This window comes from Opisthorchis viverrini (genome assembly GCF_000715545.1).
Source record: "Opisthorchis viverrini unplaced genomic scaffold opera_v5_123, whole genome shotgun sequence".
In the NCBI taxonomy this organism is placed as follows: Eukaryota; Metazoa; Platyhelminthes; class Trematoda; order Opisthorchiida; family Opisthorchiidae; genus Opisthorchis; species Opisthorchis viverrini.
In genome coordinates this window covers 521415-545768 of record NW_008751777.1, presented here as the reverse complement: position 1 = coordinate 545768, position 24354 = coordinate 521415, and the positions used below count along the sequence as shown (strand labels likewise).

At 43.5% G+C, this 24354-nt stretch overlaps 2 protein-coding genes across 2 annotated transcripts in view; both read right to left on the bottom strand.

The window, feature by feature from the left end:
- Window positions 1-11334, bottom strand: part of T265_06045 (hypothetical protein) — a gene marked incomplete at both ends in the record, with an annotated part of 36754 nt that extends 25420 nt beyond the window's left edge. Inside the window, 4 exons of the mRNA XM_009171215.1 lie at window positions 1425-1565; window positions 4458-4640; window positions 4927-5073; window positions 11328-11334. Coding sequence (XP_009169479.1) covers window positions 1425-1565; window positions 4458-4640; window positions 4927-5073; window positions 11328-11334 — 478 coding nt within the window. The remainder of the gene's footprint in view (window positions 1-1424; window positions 1566-4457; window positions 4641-4926; window positions 5074-11327) is intronic.
- Window positions 11335-15359: 4025 nt separating this feature from the next.
- On the bottom strand, window positions 15360-15734 carry T265_06044 (hypothetical protein; the record flags this gene model as incomplete). The annotated part of the gene is made up of 1 exon (XM_009171214.1): window positions 15360-15734. One exon carries the CDS (start codon window positions 15732-15734, stop codon window positions 15360-15362), a length of 375 nt encoding a protein of 124 aa, XP_009169478.1.
- Window positions 15735-24354: the final 8620 nt, after the last annotated feature.

Sequence of the window (24354 nt, the reverse complement as noted above, 5' to 3'; positions counted from 1 at the left end):
ATTTCGAACTTCTTGGCTAACCTCATTTGATCACACTTTAGGAGCTCCAACTTTTAAACAGGGATTTCATCATCATCATCATCATCATCATCATCATCATCATCATCATCATCATCATCATCATCATCATCATCATCATCATCATCGACAGCATGACATCAGTGTTCAACACCGATGCTTCACTGGGATTTCAAGACCGACTGACTAAGCGTCCAATAAAGGTTTCGATCTCCAGACTAAAGTGAGCCACGTAGATTTATCGGGAGATCACGTCCAACCTAGAGTGTCGTTTGAGGCCATTTCTTGTTTCGTACGAACCCAAGAAGATATTATGCCAGCGAGAAAACCAATATCCTGGGAAGGGATTGGAACCCGTGACTTCCCATCCTTTGAAGAAAAGAACTACCGCTCAGGTATCTACAAATATGTTCATCCATTTAGTCTCAACTTCGCCCCCTACACATACTACATAGAGTATTTCAATTTTTAGCATGCTCTTTTTTGTCCCCCATTTTCCCTGTTGACTTACGCACACGCACACCGCTACGCTACTATGAACTGTTCATTTCCCCTTCGTTAGTGGCCAAATATTAACAACATAGCTGTCATGCTCAGTGAATGAGTCGACCTCATTGAAAGCAAAACGTTAACTATCATCGTTTGGTCCGACATGTTCGAATCCCATTATATCAGATGGGGTTCTCAACAAGGGTGAGTTTTCCTGTGAAAAGACTTTGAAGGTTTCATTGGAAATGAGGATAACGGCTACTTAGATGGCTCACTGGAGCGAATTTACTGACCGAAAGGCCCGTGGTTGGATTCCAACCCCAGCATCCCGAATTCTGCTATGTAGGATTTGGCAACCCGACGTTACCTCAGCCCTCATGCTTCCTTCGGGAGGGGGGCACGGCAACTAGGCGCCGAAAAAGGTTACGGATGAAGCGTTGATGGTTCATTTTAGCCACCTAATTTAAAGTATAACGTAGCATCCAAGAAAACTGAGGTGTCTCTCTCGTTTTATCTGTTCTCCATCCACGTCCGTCTCATGGTTTTACATGCGGCTTCCTCACAGGACAGTTGGTTTTATTCTGGTGGAGGGTATCAACAACGACTTGTCCACGGTGGGTTACTAACCTACGGAACATGAAGTTGCCATTACAGTAACCAACGCTCAAATGAAGCTTAGTGAATTAACGAACTAGAGAGTCGAAAGACTGTCACACGGCTCCATATACATAAACTTGACATGATATGAAATGAGAGCACATAGTCGCTAACTTGCTAGCTTGACCAGCGAATCCGAGCTCTTCTAACGATATCGATTTGCCAACCAGAGATACTTTTGTACACCAGGTTTCCACCCCGTATACTACTACCACCATCCAGTGAGCTCATCACGCAGTCCCAGGGGCGTTCTCACTTACTTCTGTCTAAGTCCGCCCGATTTACTTTACCCGAGGTCGTATTGGATTGTAAATCTGTTGCAAAAATAGTTCGGAAATTGGTGGAATCGCTATGAGGGAGAAATCGAACCGGATGTGATGCTTGTCTGATGTTCTTATCGCCTACAAAGTTTACAAAGCAGAACAAACATACTGCTTTCAGTCAGGTGCCCACGGAACCATGCACCTTTATCATCATTTGCCTATTCGCCACAATATACCGCTCGAATTTCGGTTTGATTTACACGAATTGCCTTGTTACTTGGTTTCGTTAAGTTTTGAATGAGAAAATTGAGAACATCACTTCGTATCCTAGGGTAACACTGGTGACCATATCTGCATTCCTATAACCGTTCCTACATGTTTCTGAGGAGATGTTATCCCAACATCGATCGAGGATCAGTTCAGTTGAAATAAATATTGATATCTTTTGTGCCATTTTAAGTAGTCCCCGCGTTTTTCCTGAGGATGGCCGAAAAGCTATCAGGGCTATCTGCTATGCACACTTGGACACTGACGGAGCCACACAAACTGGTTTATTCGCTTGACTACTCATCAGTAGTTTTTCATATCATGGGGAGTGTATTTTTTCATCTCGCTGGAGTTTCAAGAGGGAAGTGACTGCTCACGATACGCGATTCGGAATAGATTGGGAAACACTGCCATGAAAAACACTATTTAAGATTTCTGTAAGCACGTGTGGTATAAAAGCTATTTGCATGGGAGCCGCCACGTTAGAGAACCAAGTTGTTGGATGCTATTCAACCTGATTTACGGGAATAATAAATCGGTAAAACTACCGATTGTTTACCAAGCTCTTCTGAAACGATGACTTCTCAATCGGTTCCAAACTTTTTCCAATTGATTGAAATCTGAATGTGGTCATTCTCCTGGAAAAACCTCAGGTAGTGCGGTAGCCTAGAATTTCTGCCATCAGTGAGGGGTTTGCTTTCTTCCTGGCACTGTAACTTGGCAATTCCTCTTCCCGGACAGAATATTATCCCGTTCCTCGTAATTGAAGGCGTTGGCGAGACTATTCACGAAAAGGCACCCACGGATCTGCAACAATATACAATACATACGAAAGGAAAAAGGATAATTTACAATATTTGGTGACCCAATAAGGAAAAGCGGCGTGAACAGTCAAACCAGTGTAATGTTGAGTTTCCGCTTGAATCTTACAGTTTCACGATGCACTGTTATCTTCATTCCTCTTATGCACTGCACTCCACGTTTCCGTAGAGAAGTGAATCGCTATTCTACTAAATGCCATAGGATCCAGTCACTCACAATTATCATTGCTGTAGCCTGATAAGTTTCTGGCCTTTATGGGAGAAGGGGACAAAATCGGTTGCCGGGGTTTGACATTCTCGTGAGTTGGTGGTGCCCATTTTGAAGGCGTAGATTATAGTTGTATTGCGTTGTATTGCACTGTATCGTATTATATTGTATTTATATTATATGACATATTACATCATATATTACATTGTATCATGCTATATTATATTACATTATATTTATATTATATTATACTATATTGTATTGTGTTGTATTATATTATGTTGTACTGTATTGTATTGCATTGCATTTCACTGTATCCTATTGTTTTACATCTCCTCACTTGCTGATCACAAGAGATTAGATGCCTCACTACGTCAAACCGTCGGGATGCGTTGGTGTCTGCAGGTGCTAGATAAAATGTGTCCTTGGTATCAGAAGCCCACGTCCATCGCACTAAGTTTCACAAACGTACTACTGATTACTTATTTCAGTAGAATACCGGGTCAGCTAAAAGAACCACTGCATGAAATTATCTGGACATGGTAGTTTGCAGTTAACTAAGACAAAGGCAACGTTCTATATGCGACGGTTGATATAATCAACCCACTATTCATATGCTAGTCTAATGGCTGGCAAACCTTGACCCTCTTCGGTTTTTACTTACATAACATGACGATGAATGCTCTCCATACAGCTCACAGACTGTTGAATCAAGCTTGATTCGTGTGTTTTAAATTAGGTTGGACACAAAGTCACAGGAAAGCAATACAAAGTTCTAACCGAGGCAGCATGCTCCATGAGTGGTTTGTGAGTTTTTGTCATGTCACCAGGCCCTAGGAGCAGTCACTGTTGTTAACTGATCCATGGTTGAATTTCTCACGAACTTCATGATCCCGAAAGACCACTTGGAGTGTCATCTGTTGCCATCGTTTTGACTGGGAGGTTTGTCGACTTCCTGATCCACACTGGCTGCGGGGGCTGAAACACACCAGCTTGTCTTAGTTATTCTCATGGATATTGCGAGATGTATAGATGAAGTGTTCATTTGATTTGCTTGCCGGACGGTCATATGATTTTCTGGGTCTTGNATGTAGCCAACCCAGGTCTGGAATGCCGACCACCCAGGAAGCGTGGGAACGTCTTGGCCCATACCGAGATGTCTTTTCGAGGGACTACACATGTAGGTGGTTACTGCAAGCTTGCGAAATCTGATGGTCGCTAAGGCTGAAAGAGGCGAACAGTCGTGTCTACTGTGAGCCTGACAATATGTAAATGTCACCAGCTTGACCTCTTGAATGCACTATGTACGCACTATCAAATCAATCCAGGATTGATCGCTTTATCAACGTAACCTCTACGCCATTGCAAACATCTTCCTTGTGGACACTAGAACACTCACGGAACTTTTGTGGTCTCCAGAGGTCAGTGTACTTATTACTATTATCGTCATGTCCTTCTGGGACACCATTCATTAAATGCCCCAATTTATATGTGAGACAACTTGATAGAGGTGTTCCAAAACGAACATTGAAACAGGGTTTGAGCTGAAAACCAAAAAGCACAGTAAGCCTCTTTTATTTTTGCCGGTAGTAGTCGGTGGTGAGTATCTTACGAATCGCTGGGACAACTACAGTCCGCACATGGGAATTCAAAAGCACTACACTCTACGTGACAAGTAATCTCAGTTGCACACGAATCTGGTCATGAAATAATAGGGAAGCTCGGGGATTGCACCTGCCTGGTGAGCCCAAACATCATCGTCATCATCATCATCAACATCACCATCATCACCATCATCATCATCATCATCATCATCATCATCATCATCATCATCATCATCATCGTCATCATCATCATCATCATCACCATCATCATCTTCATCATCTTCAACCTCATCATCATCCTCTTCATCGTCATCTTCATCACCATGGGCAGCATGAAGTCAGTGCATTATGCTGAGGAGCCCCGAATTTGGGCGAAACTGGTCGTGGGCTGCCGAGAATTCTTCAGTAAACTTATGAGTAATATGTTATGTCTACAGTCTGCACTTCTGATTTGGGAAACTTCTGATAATAGAATGGCATTAACTCGTTCGACAGTGCTCCCTCTTGCTCGAGTCCAGAATATTTAGTTTTCATCGAACCAATATGAAAAAAGCGACGCCCATCTGAGTGTTATTTTTTTGACAGAACACACTACTCACGTCGATGCTGAACACTCTTTGGCACCCCAGTTTTGATTTCACCCTCTTCGAGCTCATCAAGTGAGCGTAGTTTCCAGGTTTCATTCCACGCTATGTTCTGTTTGAACACCAAGTTTTGCATAGGTTGACTATACTTTTGCTGGTACACTGCTATCAGAGAGATAAAATAATAACCACTGTGAAAATTCTCGCTTATCAACTTATCAATCTATCAGCTTGCGGAGTGATCCCTAACACCCCCGTCTCATGTAGCAGCCAGGTTATTAGCGTTATGTCCGGTGCAAGGACCGACGGAGACCTTTGCTAAAAGTGCTTTTTGACCCATAGACTGTTGGGTTAGCGATAAAACGGAATACTCAGCCAATTCGACCTGGATGCTTGGAAATTCACTGACCTCTAGCGAGTTATTGATAAGACGGGGGTGAAATGTCGTCTTTGCCTCACTTATCTACTCGTGCAAACAGACTATTAAGGGGTTTGGGACCAGGTCATTAAAGATAGTCACATTCCATAAATCCTGACTGAGTTTACGACTAATTTTCATGTGGAATTATTCGGGTCCTTGATTGGCTTGTCAGAAGGAAGACCACCGGGGTTTTTGTGGCCGACGTTTACCATATCCAGCTCGAATTTACAGTGCGAACAGTTAAGGATAAGTTTCGGTGCCCACTAGTTTATCCTCGACTTCAGCTGTAGTCTTTTTCCCCTAGTTCGAGGGTTCGATTTATTCTGCAGATACTGTGCATTTTCCGGAAATCTTGCCTCTTCCAAAGCAGTTTCTTTGATCTGAGCATCAGTTCTCTTTTCTATCAGCAAAAATTTCCGATTGTCACTGCTGCTCATGACGTTTTTTATCTGCATTTCAGTATATTGGATTCACCCAACCCTGGCGCCACGGTTGTAATTTGGCTAACTCCAGCTAGTTATCAAGTAGGAATTGAAACAATCTATATACGACACAAATCGATAACGTCACGAGACTAATCGATGCGTGCACGCTCTTAGTTGTGGGAGCAACGTTCACACGATGTGTGTTCGCATGAGGTTAGTGAATCATTACTGGAACTTTACTGGTTTTCCATCCTGCGCTCTGCCAAACGGTTTGTTACACAACGGAAGCGATCCGAAAGGTTCAGAGGAAAATGTTAATTCCAGATCTGAACTACTGAAATGGTGTTTCATAGAGGCTTGGTAGACAATCAGTGGCAGCAGACGCTGGGACTCAGTCATCCATCCTGTAGAACCTAAACTATAAACCGTAGTAAAGTGGTTCTTACTGCCGTACCATCCCCAACTGATTTCGGTAAACCTCAGTCCTTCTTTGGTCACTTTCTATGATAAACTGAGTTTCGAATCAGAGAACTGGGAATCTCATCCCTAGATAACAGATTTCCCGTAAACCATCATCTCTTTCATGGATAAGATTACTGTACTTCTGTCATGATTTATTGTTTTTTTTTTGACTGCAATCGTGAAACACTGATAAATCTGCGAAAACTCGTTGACATCCCGCTGCACTGACATAAAATACTACTCATGGAGTTTCTGAAAACATTGTGACGGCCTACTGTCGGCTTCACCTACCTCCCGGTCCATTAGGTAGGTACGATACCCGAGTTCCCATCGGAAACCGACTGTCCAAATGCACTCATCCGCGAATTATCTAAGTATTAATGGGAGTCTCAACTGAATGCGGCTTTAAGGCTGATGAAGCTTGTTGGAAACCCATAACTTGTTTTACTTTCTTTAACTATAGAGTGGTTCAGGCTATTCCTGTCCACTACTTATGAGCAGTTTCCCATGGTCTGAAAAAAGCACAGGTTCCGGTTTGTAAAAATTGTGGGGAAAAGACCAACCGACTGAAACTGGTATGTGTTGCGCAATCTGTTAAGAACCACATTCTTTTTCGGTGTCCTAATGTAATCCGTGGTTTCGTTCTGTGTGTATTGGCCGGCCTTTGCCAGTCCATTTGGTTTTATTTCCGGTTTGTAAAAATTGTGGGGAAAAGACCAACCGACTGAAACTGGTATGTGTTGCGCAATCTGTTAAGAACCACATTCTTTTTCGGTGTCCTAATGTAATCCGTGGTTTCGTTCTGTGTGTATTGGCCGGCCTTTGCCAGTCCATTTGGGTTTATCGATTCTCCTTTGGTTTCCGGCTTTCTTTGGGTTGGTCCGAAGTGGATGAAACAGCTGTTCAGTATAGATTGGTTTCACTCACAGGATGAAATCTATTGAGGTTCATGAAGAAAAAAGTTGATTGGAAGTTGTAAGGCTCGTGTAGCTATCCCTGGTTGACAGCGTCTCGTAACTTTTGAGCTGTTTATTCTTATAGCCGGTAGCATTTGATGTCAGGGTGGGACAGCCATCCTGCTTGACGAGTAAGGGCTGGCAGAGCCTGCCTCCTTTCCGGCAGTTATTCACTGAGCCCGTTTTAGGGAAGCGAAGATATACGACCACATATGAACAATAGGTTAACGGCTGCGGTCAGTGATCAGCTGTTAGTTGACCTGGGAACTATTCTCAAGATTTTGAGAACAGATATCCAACATTTGAATAGGAAAAAGCTTAAAAGAATTCTTCAGGATGTCTTGGTTGCTCCCACAACTTCCGATGAAGAAAACAACCGTAACTGAAGGGGTCGCGCTTTTCCCCAAGTCTCATTATGAAGCAATTTCACTGGATCGACAATAGTTCGTTGTCCGGAGACGGTCCCTGCATCGAGGATATCGTCACACGTACGACAAACGTGGTAGTCGGAGAACGATTCCAAAAACGGTCTTCTCTTTGAATGCTTAGAACCGTACAAATAGGTGATTTTGTGTGCTCGAGAAAAACCTTACAACACCCTTCCGGAAGTTGATCAGTATAAGTGACCAGTCCACTGTAAAAGTGGTGCCTGAAAGTGTGTGCCGCGTATCACGCGGCCGCCTTCGTCCCATGGAACTAGGTGATTTATCGACAACTACGGAATCGTTCTCCTGAACCAAGAAGTTAAAATTAACCCGCCCCCAGTGGGAACACCAGGGTGTTATGCGAAAGGAATACCCAATAAAAAGCACCGTTATCGACCCCAACGGGGGATATCGCCCCGTTGACCAGGTTTCCTTGTGCTGAAAAGAAATGGAGACATATGGTGTTCTCAGAGCCAGTATGTGGTAGAATTCATAAAGGATGCATAGATGTCTAGTTTTTATCTGAGCTTTTCGGGCAATCAAGCCGTGAAATTGATGGAAGAATGTATCACACTACTATTTATAGTGTCTTCATTGACTTTAACTTGGGTGTTGTCATGATCTGGCACCATATCACATCTCACTCGTCTTGATATTTTCAGTTGTCTCTCACTCAAGATATTAGGTTATGTCGTGTTACGTTATCATCTGTTATGATAACTCGCCTGCTGTTGCGTGATGGTTTAAATCGGCAAGTGGAGTGAAACCAATACACGGCCGTTTAATCCTCGTTTTCTATCATCTTGGGTTTTCAAGCTCACGAAGAAGAATCGACCCGGGAACCCCCTGATAGCGGTTTAAAGGAATATCGTACAAATCAGCTTCGGGTGGCTGATTAGTGATGCGACTCGCCAACGGGCGGAAATAGATCCAAAGCCCATCCATTTCCAATTTTGAAGTTCCAAGGGGAAATCTTCCGCGATTTGGATTTTACATTCACGCCCCTAACAAAGATCCCTATTCTCGTTCCAGATCAATACACCTCGACTTCGACTGCTCAGTGACGCGTACAGTATAACAAACAGGTGGTGAGGTCATGCATCCAGCGAAGTTTTTCCGGACGAATTTCCAGCAGGCTGAGGACACGTGTCCTGTGTTTGTCGGTGAGGCAATTAACCGAACGAGTGTGATTCCATGCGTAACAACTGGCTGACAGGGATAATATTCGTAACCATCTGGCACTTGACTCGGGCAAGAAAATAGGACGTGTTTCTGTTGAATATATCGATACACCGATACGCTGTAACCAGCAGAAACCCCTCAGAAGGGTTTCGCTTTTATTTGAGAAACACTGGTCACTGACAGCTCGAGACCGGTTTCGTTGTCCTTTCCAGTAACTCTGTGAGTAATATATGGTGTCGAAGAAACACGCCGAGATTTCTCGATTATTGTGCCACCTGAAACATGAGGTGGCAGCACATTCAGTTGAAGACGAATAGCATAAACGAGATATTCAGCTAGATTCAGTTGACTCTGCCGTCAAAACCAGACTGATATGAATGGAGAATTTCGTGCAATTTCGGTTCAAGTAGAACATGGAGTTGACGGAAACTAGGGGAGTGCGCCTACCTGATGAGTCCCAAGTTAAGCGAAACCGGTTGTGGGATGTCATAGGGTTTTCAGCAACCTTGTGAGTAGTGTGTTACTTCTACGCAATGTATGGCGATACTGGCGTATTGTACCAACTGAAACACGAGTGGGGATTTTTGCAGCAGTAAAAAAAGAATATCATAAAAGAGAGAGATTTAGGTAAATCACGTGTTACAACCAAATTAGTTTGCAAATGACTGCACTTGTTGGAGCAGGATGTCCGAACTCTACCCACCTGGTGAGTGCTGCTCCTCAGAAGGTAGAATCGGGTTCAACTAAACAAACCAGTTGTTGCCTCCATCACTTTATGGAATGGGGAGCAATGCTGGAGTAACATCTGAATACATGATTAGCGCTTCCGAAAATCTACCGACTTATCAGTAGGTTTCTACCTGTTCGTTGTCTGGACGGATGGCTGTGAACTGTATATCATGATTGGTACAGGTTCTCACAGAAAAGAGTTTCGGGTAAACTGTCCCGCTAAAAAGACTCGTTTGAGGAGACCCTACCTTCGTAGATGGTCCACGACGGTGTTTTCAACAGTAGTTACCTAAATGCGAGGCTTTCCGTAGCATACTTTGAATGGCCTGTATCAGCTTCACGAATGCACTACTCATAAGGTTGCTGAAAACTCTGCGGCAGCACACGATCGATTTGGCCCTTCTTGGGAGTCATCAGGTAGGCTCAGTCTCCGAGTTTTCGTCAGCATTATGTTCCGCTTGAACCCAAATTGTGCTCAATTAGCTAAAGACAGCCTCTGGGAAGGTACTTTGCCCTTAACGGGAGAGTGAAGTAAATCCAAGCTGAAGCTTCCGTTTTTGCTATCCTTCAAGGAGTGTGCTGCATGAAGTCGCCTCATATTGCAGTCGGTACTGTACTTGAAGCATATATGCCTGACAGGACTTGCTATTTATAAGGTTTCTGAAAACCCTTCGGTAGTTTGCGACTAGTTTCATCCTTTTTAGGGCTCATCAAGTGGGCGTGGTCCTCAATTTTTATGTTCTGCGTCATTATACTTAATGAGCTTCAGAAGGAATAAACCGTTAGTGGGTTGTCGGAGAGGCTTTAACAACCTCATGGCTGGTGTGTTCTGGTAAGGAAACTCATACAACGTTTGAGAAATGAGTGACACACACCCACTGTGCGTAGACACCTCAAGCTTTACAGTTTCTTGTGATGAGTCCACCCGCGGTTGTTGGGGCCGACAAGTGATGCGAAACGTTTATTCGTGCAACCGCTCGCGGCAAAAAGCCGAAATTTTGAAAAAAAAACAATCAAAGGCTGGGTCAAACATAATTACCATGGTGAACAATCTGCACTTGCAAAACCTATTTTAACTCAGGGCAAAGATCATCGATTGAAAAAGTCAGATGTGAAAGCATCTGAGGCATAAATGAGCTGCACATTAGGTGTGAATCATCTCAGTAGGGGCTAAACTGTCTCGAGGATAGGTGTGCAAAAATCATGCTGTTACACATGATTGATACTGAGATCGACTGAGTGGTGTTCATGACGCAGACCGTCCAATCGCGTGACATGGTGTGTTGCTCTCAACAGCCTCAAATCCCAAGGTTATGGTACGAATGTGGCTAACTGCGGAAATCTCACCACAAAGCCAGTCTGCTTGGCGTGCGCCCCTCCTCGACCTCAGCAGTACTCAGCTGGGAGTCAAGCCATCATAGTGGATGTTTTTCGAAACACAGCTTGCCTTTGTATGGTTACAATCATGCCCTCAAGACCGGTCCTCGAAATGAGTCTCAAATATCTACCTTAACAATCGACCTTGTCTGTTTACTGTTACAAGCAAGAAACCTCTAACTCTGTGATAAAACAGAGTCGACCTCGGACAACACGCCATCAAATGCGGAAACGGAACAGGCTCCGGAAGCGGACAAATTTCAGAAGGCAGGTCAGACTAGAGGTTCACAGCGATGCGCGTCGATTACCTGCTAAGGTGCTATACTGAATGACTCTATATAGTCCCGAGTAAAAAACGGATGGGCGGAGATCTTCCCGAAAGATGTTGAGGTACGATGGAATTGCCGCACAAGTTTGGGCCAACGATTTCATAACATACTTGTCATTAGGTGCGCGGTTCTCCAAAATATCAGATGCCTGCTAAGGAACCACACTGTGCTGTTTGAACACCTAGTCCATAGGGTCTTCCTGGAATTGAGCAGTAGCGATCTCATGGGCGGATATGCAAGCTCTCTAGTACTGGTTCCGAAATTATGTCGCTATACAACAACAAGTGAATGTCGGCTACAATAGTCATGGCTTTCATCGTAACAGCGTATCACCATAGCTTTGCCTGTGAGTGCATGCATAGCCCCCCTGCATCAAATTGTTGCGCTGACAGACAAAAACACGCTCACTGATGCTCGGTTAGAATAGACAGACCTGGTATCTGCCCTGTAAGAACCCTTTAGACATCATTGATGAGACAAACGCAATCGCAGATAGGCAATCCCGTGACCAGCGTCCACTGACGTTTTGATTTTTGGCAGATGCTATTTCCACAAATTATTCACAAGCCAAAAACATCACCTTGGACGTTGGTGAACCTCACTCTTCCTCAGATGATTCAGAAGCATCAAGGATGCATCATTCCCTGAGTATCGCTATAGTTATTTCTGTTTATCTGTGGCAACACGAACAGCACCGGCTTTATTGCGTTCTCAAACCCACAGTTTTACTCCGAGGGGTACAGACAACCGTTTCCGCAAAATCGGCGTATTTCACCAGGACGCGTTGCCGGAGATATTTCCTAGTTCACTTCGAATGACGCTCTGTCGCTGGAGGAATGAGCTGGTGTTACTGGTGGAAGGGAGAAGGCCTTCGCTGTGAAAAATGCCAACTGAACAGTTACAAACTATTGAACAGGAGAGCAAAACCCTCATATGCATCTTGTATACAAAAACTGAATATCCCTCTTCTCCCTGAACGCGTCCTCCTGAACTTTCCTGAATATTCATTGACTGTTGCTCAAATGCAAGCAAATGATACAAAGAGACTCCACAAAGTCCGTAATAGATCTCAATTTTCAAGAGGCGCGAAGCGGATTTACAAGAAAACATACTACTCGCAGGCCTCATCAGTAGCATCCACCGTTAGACTGGGACTTGGGCATTTCGTTCTCATTTTTCCCAATTAATGAAAGACACTTTTGGTGGTAAGTTGAAAAAAGCTGTTCTCAGCTGCCGATAGAGACCGAAATAAGGGACTGCTTACATCTAGTTCCGTGGAAAGCTTCAGCATTTCACGCGGTGTTGAATTGTTGTAAACAATTCCGATAGGAGCGCCCAGTTCAATAACAGTCAATCCAGCGCACTTTTTCTATTTTCGCAGAAGGAAGCTCGTGAAACGGTGAATCTCTTCGCCCAGTGAAGTATGTCGGATAACTCCGCGTGGGAACATTGTGCCTGAATATTTTTGTTTCTGCGCGATAAACAGCTAAGTGAATTAATTTGTAAGCCTGTTACTTGCCGCTAAATTTAAGCGGAACCTCAACGGAGGGGGACAAATTCGCACCAATTCGCAGCTATCCTCAAAATAAAGTTCAGCGTGAAGACAACTCAACGCATTTACCACAATTTACCCTAAATGTGAGCCGTCAATCAACAAGGGAAGCATAGTTGCTTGTTTAAACTGGCGCCCGTATAATCCTTTCCACGATGGGAATGGTTCAGCATTAGACGCATGATTTGGTTCCACACACAACTGTTTTGAGTAGTTGGTTATCGAACGTATTATTCAAACGAACTGGCATTGCCAGTAATCCCAATTTTCGGTGTCACGTGACTAGCCCCTCACTTACAAGTTACACCTGCAGCTGTTGATTTGACTTAGAAACCAGATAATATGCATGAGCCCCCATCGCAGCGTTGCTACTTAGCGTTTGTATAACTCCAAAATTAAGGTTAAATATTTTCTGAGACAAAAGTACAATTATTAAGAAGCATCCATGAGACTGTCAAATCTGTTTTCACATATGATTTTTAAAACTCGGAATCTGTGCGTTCGCGCGTCTTCAAAAATGAACCGATTTTCTGGAAATGGAAACACGTTTGTTATATAACCATGTTATATATTCGAAAATGTGTGCAAAAAACGATGGCCATTCATGAAAAAGGATTTCATGCATACGGGATTGGGGTAAACGATATCGCGCGCGTCATCTGTGAGTTTCTCAGGCAGAAAAGTCACACATCTGCGACCTCAAACCGGCGTCTAATTGTTTAGACAACAAATTTCAGGGAAAAACTTCTCGGTGATCAAGTCCGCAATATATTTTGAAGGCTTATGAGTGAATGGATTTCTAGTCTGAGCCAACAGTTCGAGCACACCCGGCGTGTAGTGGTGAGTAAGCTAGTGTCGGACAGGTGTCTATATCTGCGCCCTTGTTATTTGTTGACCGTTAGTTGTAACTGTGCCGAGTGATTCCATGTAAATATCAGTGAAAAGGACAGACTCGAACAAACTGACTGCGCCCGCACTTTTGGACATATCTTCTGATGAAATGTAATTGACCGTGAAAGCCTGTGCTTTACCGACGAACATACAACTACACACGGGTAGCGTGAGGGCTCTTCGAAATTTCATCCGTGGGAAAGTGAAGCCAGTCGGCGCTAGAAAGCTCAGAGGCACTGCGCAGCTTTTATATCCATATTGGAGCTCCCCATATATTGATCGTGTCACGAAATTCAAACAGTCACAAGACCAGAACCTCTGAACGAATCGTTGCACAGTTAACGATTACAGTACGAAGGATTGATCCGCCGTGCAATCAATAAGACGGAACACAGCCGCTTCTTGAGTTGCGAAGACTTCATTTATCGGGTGAATTCAGTTCACAACGATCCACGCACAAACACTTCCCCGATCCAATTCGTGAGCAAGCTTGTGTCAGTCCGTCATGGTTTAAATTCGTCCATGGAAATTTCATCAAGAAGCAACCCCAACTTCATTCACACAGACACACAACTAAAGTACATTATACGAACGAATAGAACAAAGGTGCTCCATCGATCAATAAGTCGTTTGGGGGATTGGCTGTCGGTGGCGAAATTCGTCAACTTATCATATCGTTCCATCGACTCAGCTAGGTTATCCTCACACTGACTTGATAACCACGGGCAGTAAGGCCACGGATGTAATCCATCCAGCACGGAGAGGTGGTACTTCCACGGCTGGAGTGTAGAGAAGTGACGTTTTTAGTTTACGGAAGTACACATGAAATGGAGCAGTATCATCTGTGTACGTGCAATAGAGCAACATCATCTACTGAGATTATACAACTTAGCCAGTTGTAAAAAACTTCCTCGTGGATTTTCGAAAATGGTTATCACGAAAAACTAAAGAAGAGAATTAGTAAAGTTTAGAGTCGCGCGTCGCGGGTTTTTGGAGGTGATGTTATACCGCCGTGGACAGAGCCATTAGAAAACACCTGGGTTGCCTCGAAACCAAATGAGGACGCTTTGAGTTGTCTTCAAAACAATCTCGCCTTTGACGGTAAATGGATTGTACGACGAAATTTCGTTATTCATGCCACGTGTTGTGCGCCCACTTCATGGGCATTCATAACTTATGACAGTCTGGCCTGATCACGCTCCCAAGGCAGCTTACTCTGACTTCCTAATTGCGATTCTCTGTCTAACCCAGACTTTCCTACATTTCAGCTGTCAAAAGCATGTTCAGAGAACAAAAGTAACGGTCAAACTGACTCAGATCTGGTTCCTTTTCGTGGTATTTTAAAAGGTAAAGCAATAATTTGCGTTTGATAATTTTATAATCCCCAGAGGTCAGGCTGCCCGATTTTACGCCTCTTGTCAAAAGTTTTGCCCTTCAAATTCAACCGAGACCGTCCAAATACATGTTGCAGAAATGTCAGTTTATTTTTGACAGTCACGGCGACACATATATCAGGTGTGTCAGGATTGGAATGAACTGAAAACTCATGTGCGTCCTTGCAGCTCGTCTGGTGCGGTCTATTCGCATAGCAAATAAAGTGTCGGTGAGGATGTTTCGAGAACGGATCTTCCGTCTCACACTTCTCAAGATAGTCACGGATCAGTCTCGGTTTTACTCCACTAGCTCCATCTATGGGTAACTAAGGTTTCTCAGGATCCGATTTTAGAGTTGGCAGGGAGTTCCGCCGGTGAACCTTCAAATGTGTGACGTTGGGAGAGGCCTTCGTTAGATCTGAGCATAAATCAGGAGCTGGAGGAACGCAAGATACAGGGTTTCGGGACTTTAAAAGAGCTTCCATAGTCGTGCTATTCGAACAGTCCCACCGATTCCTCCTATCTGACTCGATCTTGTACTCCAGTTCCGAAACATCGATGACACCATCATCCTGAGATTGATTGACATCACACGAGATTCCATTTGATTCCGTCAAATCAATGTCGCTCAATAGTTTGTCCGTGAATTCATTCAGCAAAGGATCATCGAAGATGCCTGAGAAGCTGTCCAGGACATCCATCAGAGGGACGCCCCAAGAAGTCACCAGGCCAGATGTCAAAGCAGAGTTTTCAGCAACCCAACGAGTAGTATATCACATCTAAGATGGATGCTATTAACTAGCTGTTATTTGGACGTCAATAAAAAATAATAACGCTCCAGTAAGTTGAGAATCCATAATAGTAGTGTATTTGTTGTCCTTTTCTGATTTCTGCCTGGACACACGTGTCGTCTCTCAGAGGCCTCGACTCGTATCACAAGAATATATCGGAAAGAAGGGGACCCAACCACCTTAGAGTTAGAACCAGGTAATGTGGAAATAAGAGGAAAATACGTGAAAAACTGACACAGCCCATCATCATGAGAAAAATGTGCTCTCCACTATTTCGGGCCACTGGAGAAGGACAGTCAACTTCTGAAAGAATAGCTCCGTTTCTTGTACTGAGCGCAAAATTGTTTAAGCAAAAACAACGTTGATCAGGCATCTACCGCTTCTAATACGCCGCTGCTCACCTGGCCTTACTGTGACGTAATTATAAGTTACGAACCACTACGTGGGTCCGCTTGATATCCGCTTTTGTCGGATGCAACACCGCGGTTGATATCACCTTCGTCTTGCGTTTCCTAACTTCTTCGTAGATGTCATGATCTCCATTAGGATCTATCACGTTTTCTTAAGAGAATGTGAGAGTCCGAAAGAGAACTTTTTCTGATTTGTTTCATTCAGAAAGCTGTCGACCTGGTTAGCTCTGGATAGACTCAATACGCATCGCTGTTCTCATCCTGAGAGCAAATTTGTGCAGCACTTTATTTGAGTCATAGCACCAAATGTCAAGAAGAAATGGGGAGTGTTGGCATCGCACGCGACCCTCCATGTGGTCTGTCCCAGATAATACCATTTCCGTCACAGATACCATCTGGTCGTACAAGCCACCTATTTTTGGTGCGGATAACTACGTGTCCTCAAATAGGGGCCGTTGTCCCTATACATCCTTGGCCTAATAAAGCCAGTCGACCGTAGCCAGATTTGAAGAGGGAGTTAATCGATATTTAGGAGTAATGACGTGGATCATTGCCAATCTGTCAAAGTTAACTTGAGTGCTCGTAGTTTCTGGGGTCAAACATTTCTTGCATTACAAATCAAAGGATGGTTGTTCTTCCAGGAGAAATCCAGCGCGACTTGGCACTAAAATCTTTACAAACGATGCGAGTACAGTGTGTAAAGTTATACAAATGGGTGTCTTGAAAAAGCCGCAGTACCTTTAGCAGAAATTTGGAGCGTATTAGCACGTTTACTTTTCAACCAAAGTGCGCTATGGCGTTTCTTACGGAGGATACGTTTACTTAGTGGCCACAAAGTGGTGCAAAAACCGGTGGTGTGCAATTCCGAAATTCTAAGCATATTTCAGGCATTGTTGGTAGTGCGAGGAGATTTTGTTTTTTTGTGTGTGCTAATTTGGTCCTGTAAGTGAAACCAATCTATGCTGAAAAGCCGAGACGCACTGTACAGCACTGTTCCTATTGGGAATAATCAGCAGTGCGCATCTCACGAAACTCTGAAGAGTCTCGAACCCGCGACCTCCCGGCTAGTAGTTTGAACACTTGACCGTTCGGCCACGAGTGGCTGATCAGCAGTGTGATTAACTCGCACTTAGACAGGATATAGCGCCGCTCATCCTTCAATCACGGGATCCACATCACCCGGTCACACGTGTTGACTGGCTCCTCGAGCAACGACTTCTCAGATAGAATTTTCACTCATCGGGTGAAGTTTATTCTTCCACTGAGCTACTTATAGAACTCTCCGGAGTTTCGTGAGATGCGTACTGCTGATGCTTTTCAATAAGAATGAAACAGCTGTAAAGTGATTCTCGGCTTTTCAGAATAGATTGGCTTCACTTAAAAGACGGAATCTCCACAAAAATATATCAAACACCACACAAGGTAACATTTTGTGTTGTCACAGCAAAATGATGTTCTTGGTTCGAAAAAGTCCTATAAAACGTGACTACAGCACTAAAAGCCATATCAGTGAATTTTCTGGCAGTGTGGGAATCAGCTGAGAAGTCATCGTGTCAGAAGGGCTTGATAAACTATCGTCAGTTTTTAACTTGGCAAGGTTTCCTTTCTGACACAAAAGCTTCCTCAGACCAAGTGAAGATTTTGCGTCAAGCTCGGAACGCTGCCCCTAATGGCTTACCAAGCCCTTCCGAGAAGAATGTCCCTGTTCTTAGCAGGTCTAAATTTCTCTTGTAGAGAGCAGGGAACATGTGGTAGAAATCAATAGAGTTACTTGTGTAACTGAAAAATCATGGTTAGAACTAAATAAAGGTGTCTCCTTAAAGAGAATTTCATCAAAATCCTTGTGAGCAACTTACCACCGTCGACGAGTTCGGTCATCAATGCCAAGGATCGCAAGGAGAGAGATATTTGGTTTGGTAGAATTCAAGTAGTCAAGTGAGAAAGCAAGTAAGTGGACGAGAAGTAATTTAAGTAGTATGATACCGAACTGGAATAGTGGAAGAATGAATGACTCAGAGAATGACAACGTGAAATGTGTGCATTCGAAATAACATTTCTGGTGCTTTGCAGGAATTTGGTTGGCTCGTTGGTTGCCGCAACAAGACCAGAAAATAAAGTTTCAGATAAGTTTGCATCTGGTTGGCATGTATTTCTGATGCAAAAGTATTGACAAATGGTAATTTTTAAACCCAGGGAAACAAATCAGCACCCAGCCTACGTATGACGCTAAGAAACATACCCTATGAACTTGTAAACGGCCGATAGAATGAAAGTTTCGTTTTCTAGAGAAACCTGTACTGAATCAATTGCAGGGGGAGGGGGCTAAAAGTAGAGGAGTAAAATCTATAAATGTTCAATACAAACTTCAGTTGGATAGGTTTGTACGGTACGATGACTTGGGATCAGACTGGCAACACTGCCCCTCCGAGACTGGTCGGATCAGGTCGTACTCCGTGAGTGGCATAACGAAAGTAAGAAAATCTTATCACATCACCAAGAAACTAACCTGCGCTGAAAGCTGTATGAGACTGGAGTTGAATTAACAGACTAGCTATTCGAAACTTTACACTGGACGCAGCATTTCACTGAGAGTGGAATAAGATCTACAACAACAGTGTAGAACGAGTTATCAAGTTCATCCCGCTGTTACTGACAACTCGGTTCAGAGAACAAGGTTCTGAGTTCAAGTAGAACATAAGGTTGACGGAAAATCGGGTACTGCGCCCACCTGATGAGCTCCAATAGGGGGAGAAACCGATCGTGGGCTTTCGACGAGTTTTCAGCAACCTTGTGAGTAGTTTCTTTTATGAGAAGTTTCAGATCAGTTTTAATCTGTTTTGCATGTGTTTTTCGGTGCAACAATACTGACAAATGATAATTTTTTAAAGCCAGGAAAACAAATCAGCACACAACCTACGTATGATGCTAAGAAACTTATCTTATGAACCTGTAAACGGCCGATAGAATGAAAGTTTCTTTTGCTACGGCGAACTGGAGAAACCTGTAGGGAATCGATTGCATGGGAGGAGGATGGAGAGGGCTAAAAGTAGAGGAGTTAAACCTACGAATGTTCAGTACAAACTTCAGTTGGACGGTATGATGAATAAGGATCAGACTGGCAACACTGCCCCTCCGAGACTGGTCGGATCAATTCGTACTCCGTGAGTGGTATAACAAAAGAAACGAAACCTTATCAGATCACCAAGAAAATAATTTGTGTTGAAAGCTGTATGAGAGTAGAGTTGAATCAGTAGGCTAGTTATTCAAAGTGGAATAAGATACACAACACCAATATAGAACGAGTTCTAAAGTTCACTGCGCTGTAACTGATGACTCAGTTCAGGGAACGAGGTTCTGAGTAATGGCGGACGCGTTGTGTGCACTTATAACCAACAGGTAGTACCGTTCCATGCATAGCAAAACAATCTGAGGTAGTAGCGTTAGGCTCTGAAAAGAAATTCGTGATGTACACCTGATGCGGCGATAACATTCGCACAAGCTTAAACACTGGAAAAGGCATACGAATTGAAGTGAGGGTGTGAAATCGTTCAGCCGTAGCACTCTTTCGGTGCCAAGCTGCCATGCCATCCAAAGGAAGCACGAAGGCTGGGATACTGCCAGGTTGCCCAAGCCTAGACAAGGGAAGTTAAGGTGCAGAGATCGGATTCGAACCATGGACCTTCCGGTCAGTAAATTCGTGCTCTAATCACTTGGTCCATCTCGCCCCCGAGGGTGTGAAATAGCCGGGATTTACCACGGAAAAACTACACAAACATCGTAGCTGGACATTTGACACAAAATATGAGTCAAACTTTTAGTATTCGGAAATCATTTTCTTAACATAAAGACAAAAGACTTGGCCTAGGGAAGTTTCCCCACTTTCTGCGGTTCATATATCCGCAGCATTTGGATGCTTGAGTAACTGATGTTATTCAACCTGAAATGTGTGCCCTACTCGTGATGAGTCATTAGATATGCGATTTGAATAACATTCGTAAAATTTCGAAAAATTACTATTTCTGAATAAAGCAAACCAAAGCCTGAAAGAGGACCATATGGCTAACAAAAACTCACTTTAACTACTGTGCCAACTATTTTGAAATAGTTAGTAGAGAAATCACTGCCGATGAACTTTTGGGTTGTCAAAAGTCTGTAACACTTTTCTGCCTGCACGTCTTTATCACAAACCCTCAGTTTTACTTCCTGAAAGGCACTGGTGGAAGGAGGCTAGCGATTACGGTTGCAACCTACTAGACACGAAAGTGAGCACCTCACATGCAGAGTTTTTGAAAAGTGAACATTCGCAAGTGTCCTCTTGAACTTTCCTAGATGTTCATTGAATATCAACGAATATAAACAAACGCTGAAAAGCGACTCTATAATTTCTACAATGATCTTTACCTTCCGTCAGATATGGAGTGGAATCTGGATACCGAGCAAGAGACTACTCGCGTGCTTCGTCAGTAGTATAGGCCAACACAGGTATAGTTCCGGCGGCCGAACAAGTTAAAGGTTGGCCCTAAGTCCGAGTGCTTTCAGTATGGAGTGAAAAATGAAAATCCTACCCACACAAAGGGCGTACTTTAAGCAGTGGGGGCATGAGACAACAGTTAGCCCCTTGAAAATGAAGGAATCTCATGAAGCTGGCTCCACATAGCAAGCGACTAGTCGACAGACCCTACCGAGGCCTTTCTTCTGGATTCTATAAATTTGAACCATTAACTGGAAGACAGCATATCCAAATAGTTGACACCATTAAATCATGCGTTATTTCACCGGTCATGACACATTAGTCAAAAACATTCTAATGGTACGAAGTTTTGAGTGGCACACGACGTCTGTTTATAGACAACCAAGTGCAACAATTTAAAACCTCCCTGTAACCTTAAGGTCAAGCAGCGGACCAGCTCGCTTTTAGGGCAACCTGCCCTCCCTTAAAGAATCCTTTGCTCTAGGTGATGAGGCTAAGAAACAGGACTTTGTCGCTAGGCACAATGTATAGATATCTTTTCAGTTCAACAACCCTAGAGTATCATTGTTGGATTCTTGTTCGTTAAAAACTTGCGCTGCGTTTGTAACCAGAATGATTCCACGCCTCCAGGAGAACGCAAAAGGACCAACGGCACGGGTTCCGATGTGAGATTCTAGAAATATGGTTGAGAAACGCCCTAAAACACAGTGGTTCCTCGGAAGAAATTAACTATAGCGACATATTGAGTGAATGAGTTTTTATTAAGGACCATGATATACGTGGAGACATCGTTCTCCTAATCGAGGATGTTCTCACAGGTACTTTCCACCGAAGAATGCAATAACGTATCGTGTGTACCTTCTGGGAAGTCTGACTAAAAACCGACTCATTTTTACTCCATGTCCGTTGATTATAAGTGTCCATCAGTAAATTTTTCCCGGAGCAAACATTGCTGGAGCTTTCCCAGAAGCTACAGGATAGGACGAGTCCAACCAAACATGGGTTTGGCCACTTCGAAAATACGGAGTGCAGTTCCTGAATCTGGTGCCATTGAGGAAGATCGTCGGTCCCACTGAGAGACAACCATAAAAGTTCGAGGTGAAACTTGAAAAGTTTAAAATTTCGGAGTTTGATAATAACACAGGGACGCTTAAGTAGAAGGCTAATCATTTTTAGAAAAATATCGTTAGCAGCCATATTGGAATCACAACCAAACTGAACTGCTTGTACAGCTTCGGCACATTTGAGTAATTTCCCAGTGTTTGATGACGAAAAGTCACCCCTAAACGAACTCCAGTGAATATACGTATGCACTACGCACAAGGTTGCTGATAAAGATAGTACACGAGAGATTCGGCTAGGTTCCAGATGCGTCTCTCGAATGAACCAAATTAGTTTGCAAATGAGTGTATTTCGCTAATTTCGTGCAATTTGGTTTCAAGTAGAACATAAGGTTGACGGAAACTCGGCGACTTCTCCTACCTGATAAGCCTCAGTTTGGGCAAAACCGGTGGTATGCTGTGGAAGAATTTTCAGCGACGTTATGAGTAATGTATTACGACAGTGCTCTCGATCTTAAGGACGTTCAGTCAGCTCCGTGTAGGTGAGTAACTGCGTGGTTCAAGGAACTAATCGGTGCCGCGCTACATTCCCAACAAATAATGTTCTAGATTTTAGCTGGACACCAAAAAATTGCTGACATGACGACACTCCAAGCAGTGTAGCTAAAAATATGTCCAAAATTGTGTATCAATCTTTGTGCTGTCTGTTGTTTTTTTGCTGGAAAGATCGTAACTGCAGCGGAGGAGGGTCAACACACTGTGTCAACATCTAACAGCTTACAAAAGTTTCACTCCACGAGCTCGGTGCGACGTTTGCCCGGATAAGACTTCAGATGAGTTGTAAATTAGTCATTACGAGGATCCGGGGCAGGTGGATTACTTCGGTTTCTGAGAATGGACGTCCTTTCCGGAAAACACAGCCCTCTCCGTGATTCCAATGACTTACTGCACTCAACCAAAGCAAAATTCATCCTTGACATAAAATATGAGCGAATATTTGCATGCTAATGCAGCCTTTCGGATGATGAAATCAATAAAAACTTATGAAAGTTACGACCGGATAACTTGGATGACTGCTAGACGTAATGCACTACTCACAAGGTTGCTGAAAATTCTTTGACAGCCCACCACAGGTTTTGTCCTTCTTGGGGCTCATCAGGTAGGCGCAGTCCCCGAGTTTCCGTCAACTTTATGTTCTACTTGAAACCAAATTGCACGAAATTAGCGAATATACACTCATTTGCAAACTAATCTGGTTTTTCGAGAGACTCACCCGGAACCCAACTGAATCTCTCGTTTGTGCTATTTCCAGGCAGCTGGATGCGCTGCACCAGGCCGCTTCATGTTCCAGTTGGTACGATATTCGAGATATCGCGACACTTTGTGTGAACATACTGCACTACTCATAGGGTTGCTGAAAACTTTTCGACAGCAGTTTTGTCCAGACTGGATGGACAGGTTCTCAATCCTGGGTATAATGATGTTGCTTTTCGGCGCGTACTGATGTGGAATCTTCTCCACATACGAGTGAAAAAGAACACCTGATGTTTTTTGAAAACAAAACCAATACTCGGGATACACTGACGAGAATCATAACACCAATGTGTAAAATCGTTTTTGTTTTGAGTATCAACATACCATAGAAACATTACATTTCACGCATACACGATCAAACCTACCTTCCTCCACACATGTCAACATTTGCATGTTTAGGCGGGGCGGGCAAGATCCTTCGTGAGTGAATGGATTCGATATTCTTTCATTCTAGGTAATCACGGTAAATTCAGACGAATGCCAATGGACTTACGTGCTGTTTTTTACGCGTGGAGAGTTTTAGACGAACCAACCAGTCAGCCAAAATCACAATGTGTGAGCCTCGAAAAACGCATTTCATATAAACCCTGTCAGGAAGACCTAAATTGGTATTTTCTCCAATGCTGAAGCAAAAACGCCAAACTGTGGGGTTGAGCAGGTCTATCATAGCAACCGTTGCCTATCTCCGACAGCTGCTCAGTGCAATCTAACATACTCACAGCACAATTATTCATATTGGTACATATTTTTACATTTCTAAATCACTGCTCTCTGAAGGCTTACCCACTAGCGCACAGCTTTGTTCTTTGTTATTGCAGTTGCACATTCAGCGGAAGCAAAATTAGGGCAAAATAGTTATGATCCCTTAATGGTCACTTGTCGCGAGAGTTCACGCCAATTTTATTTGTCAAAAGTGTACATACTATGCATATTATATTATACTATAATAGTGTTTGATGTAGTGGACAAATTGAATGCTTGACGCCTAAGAAAACTTGCCAAATTATGAAACAAGTTTCACGTCACCAGAATATATCATGTTTGTAGTCAGACCATACAAACACACGGTAGGAATCCCCCCTAGGAATTCTTTCTCCGACATGTTTTTGTGTTTCAAATGAGGAGTGACAGTGTTTTAGGGTCAGGGTTAGGTGCAGATGAGTCAGCAGCACCAGCATCACCGACAGCATGACATCGGTGTTCAACACCGACGCTTCACTGCCGTACAACCATGACTTATTTGAAAGCCTTATTGTAAAGAAAAGAATAAAGGT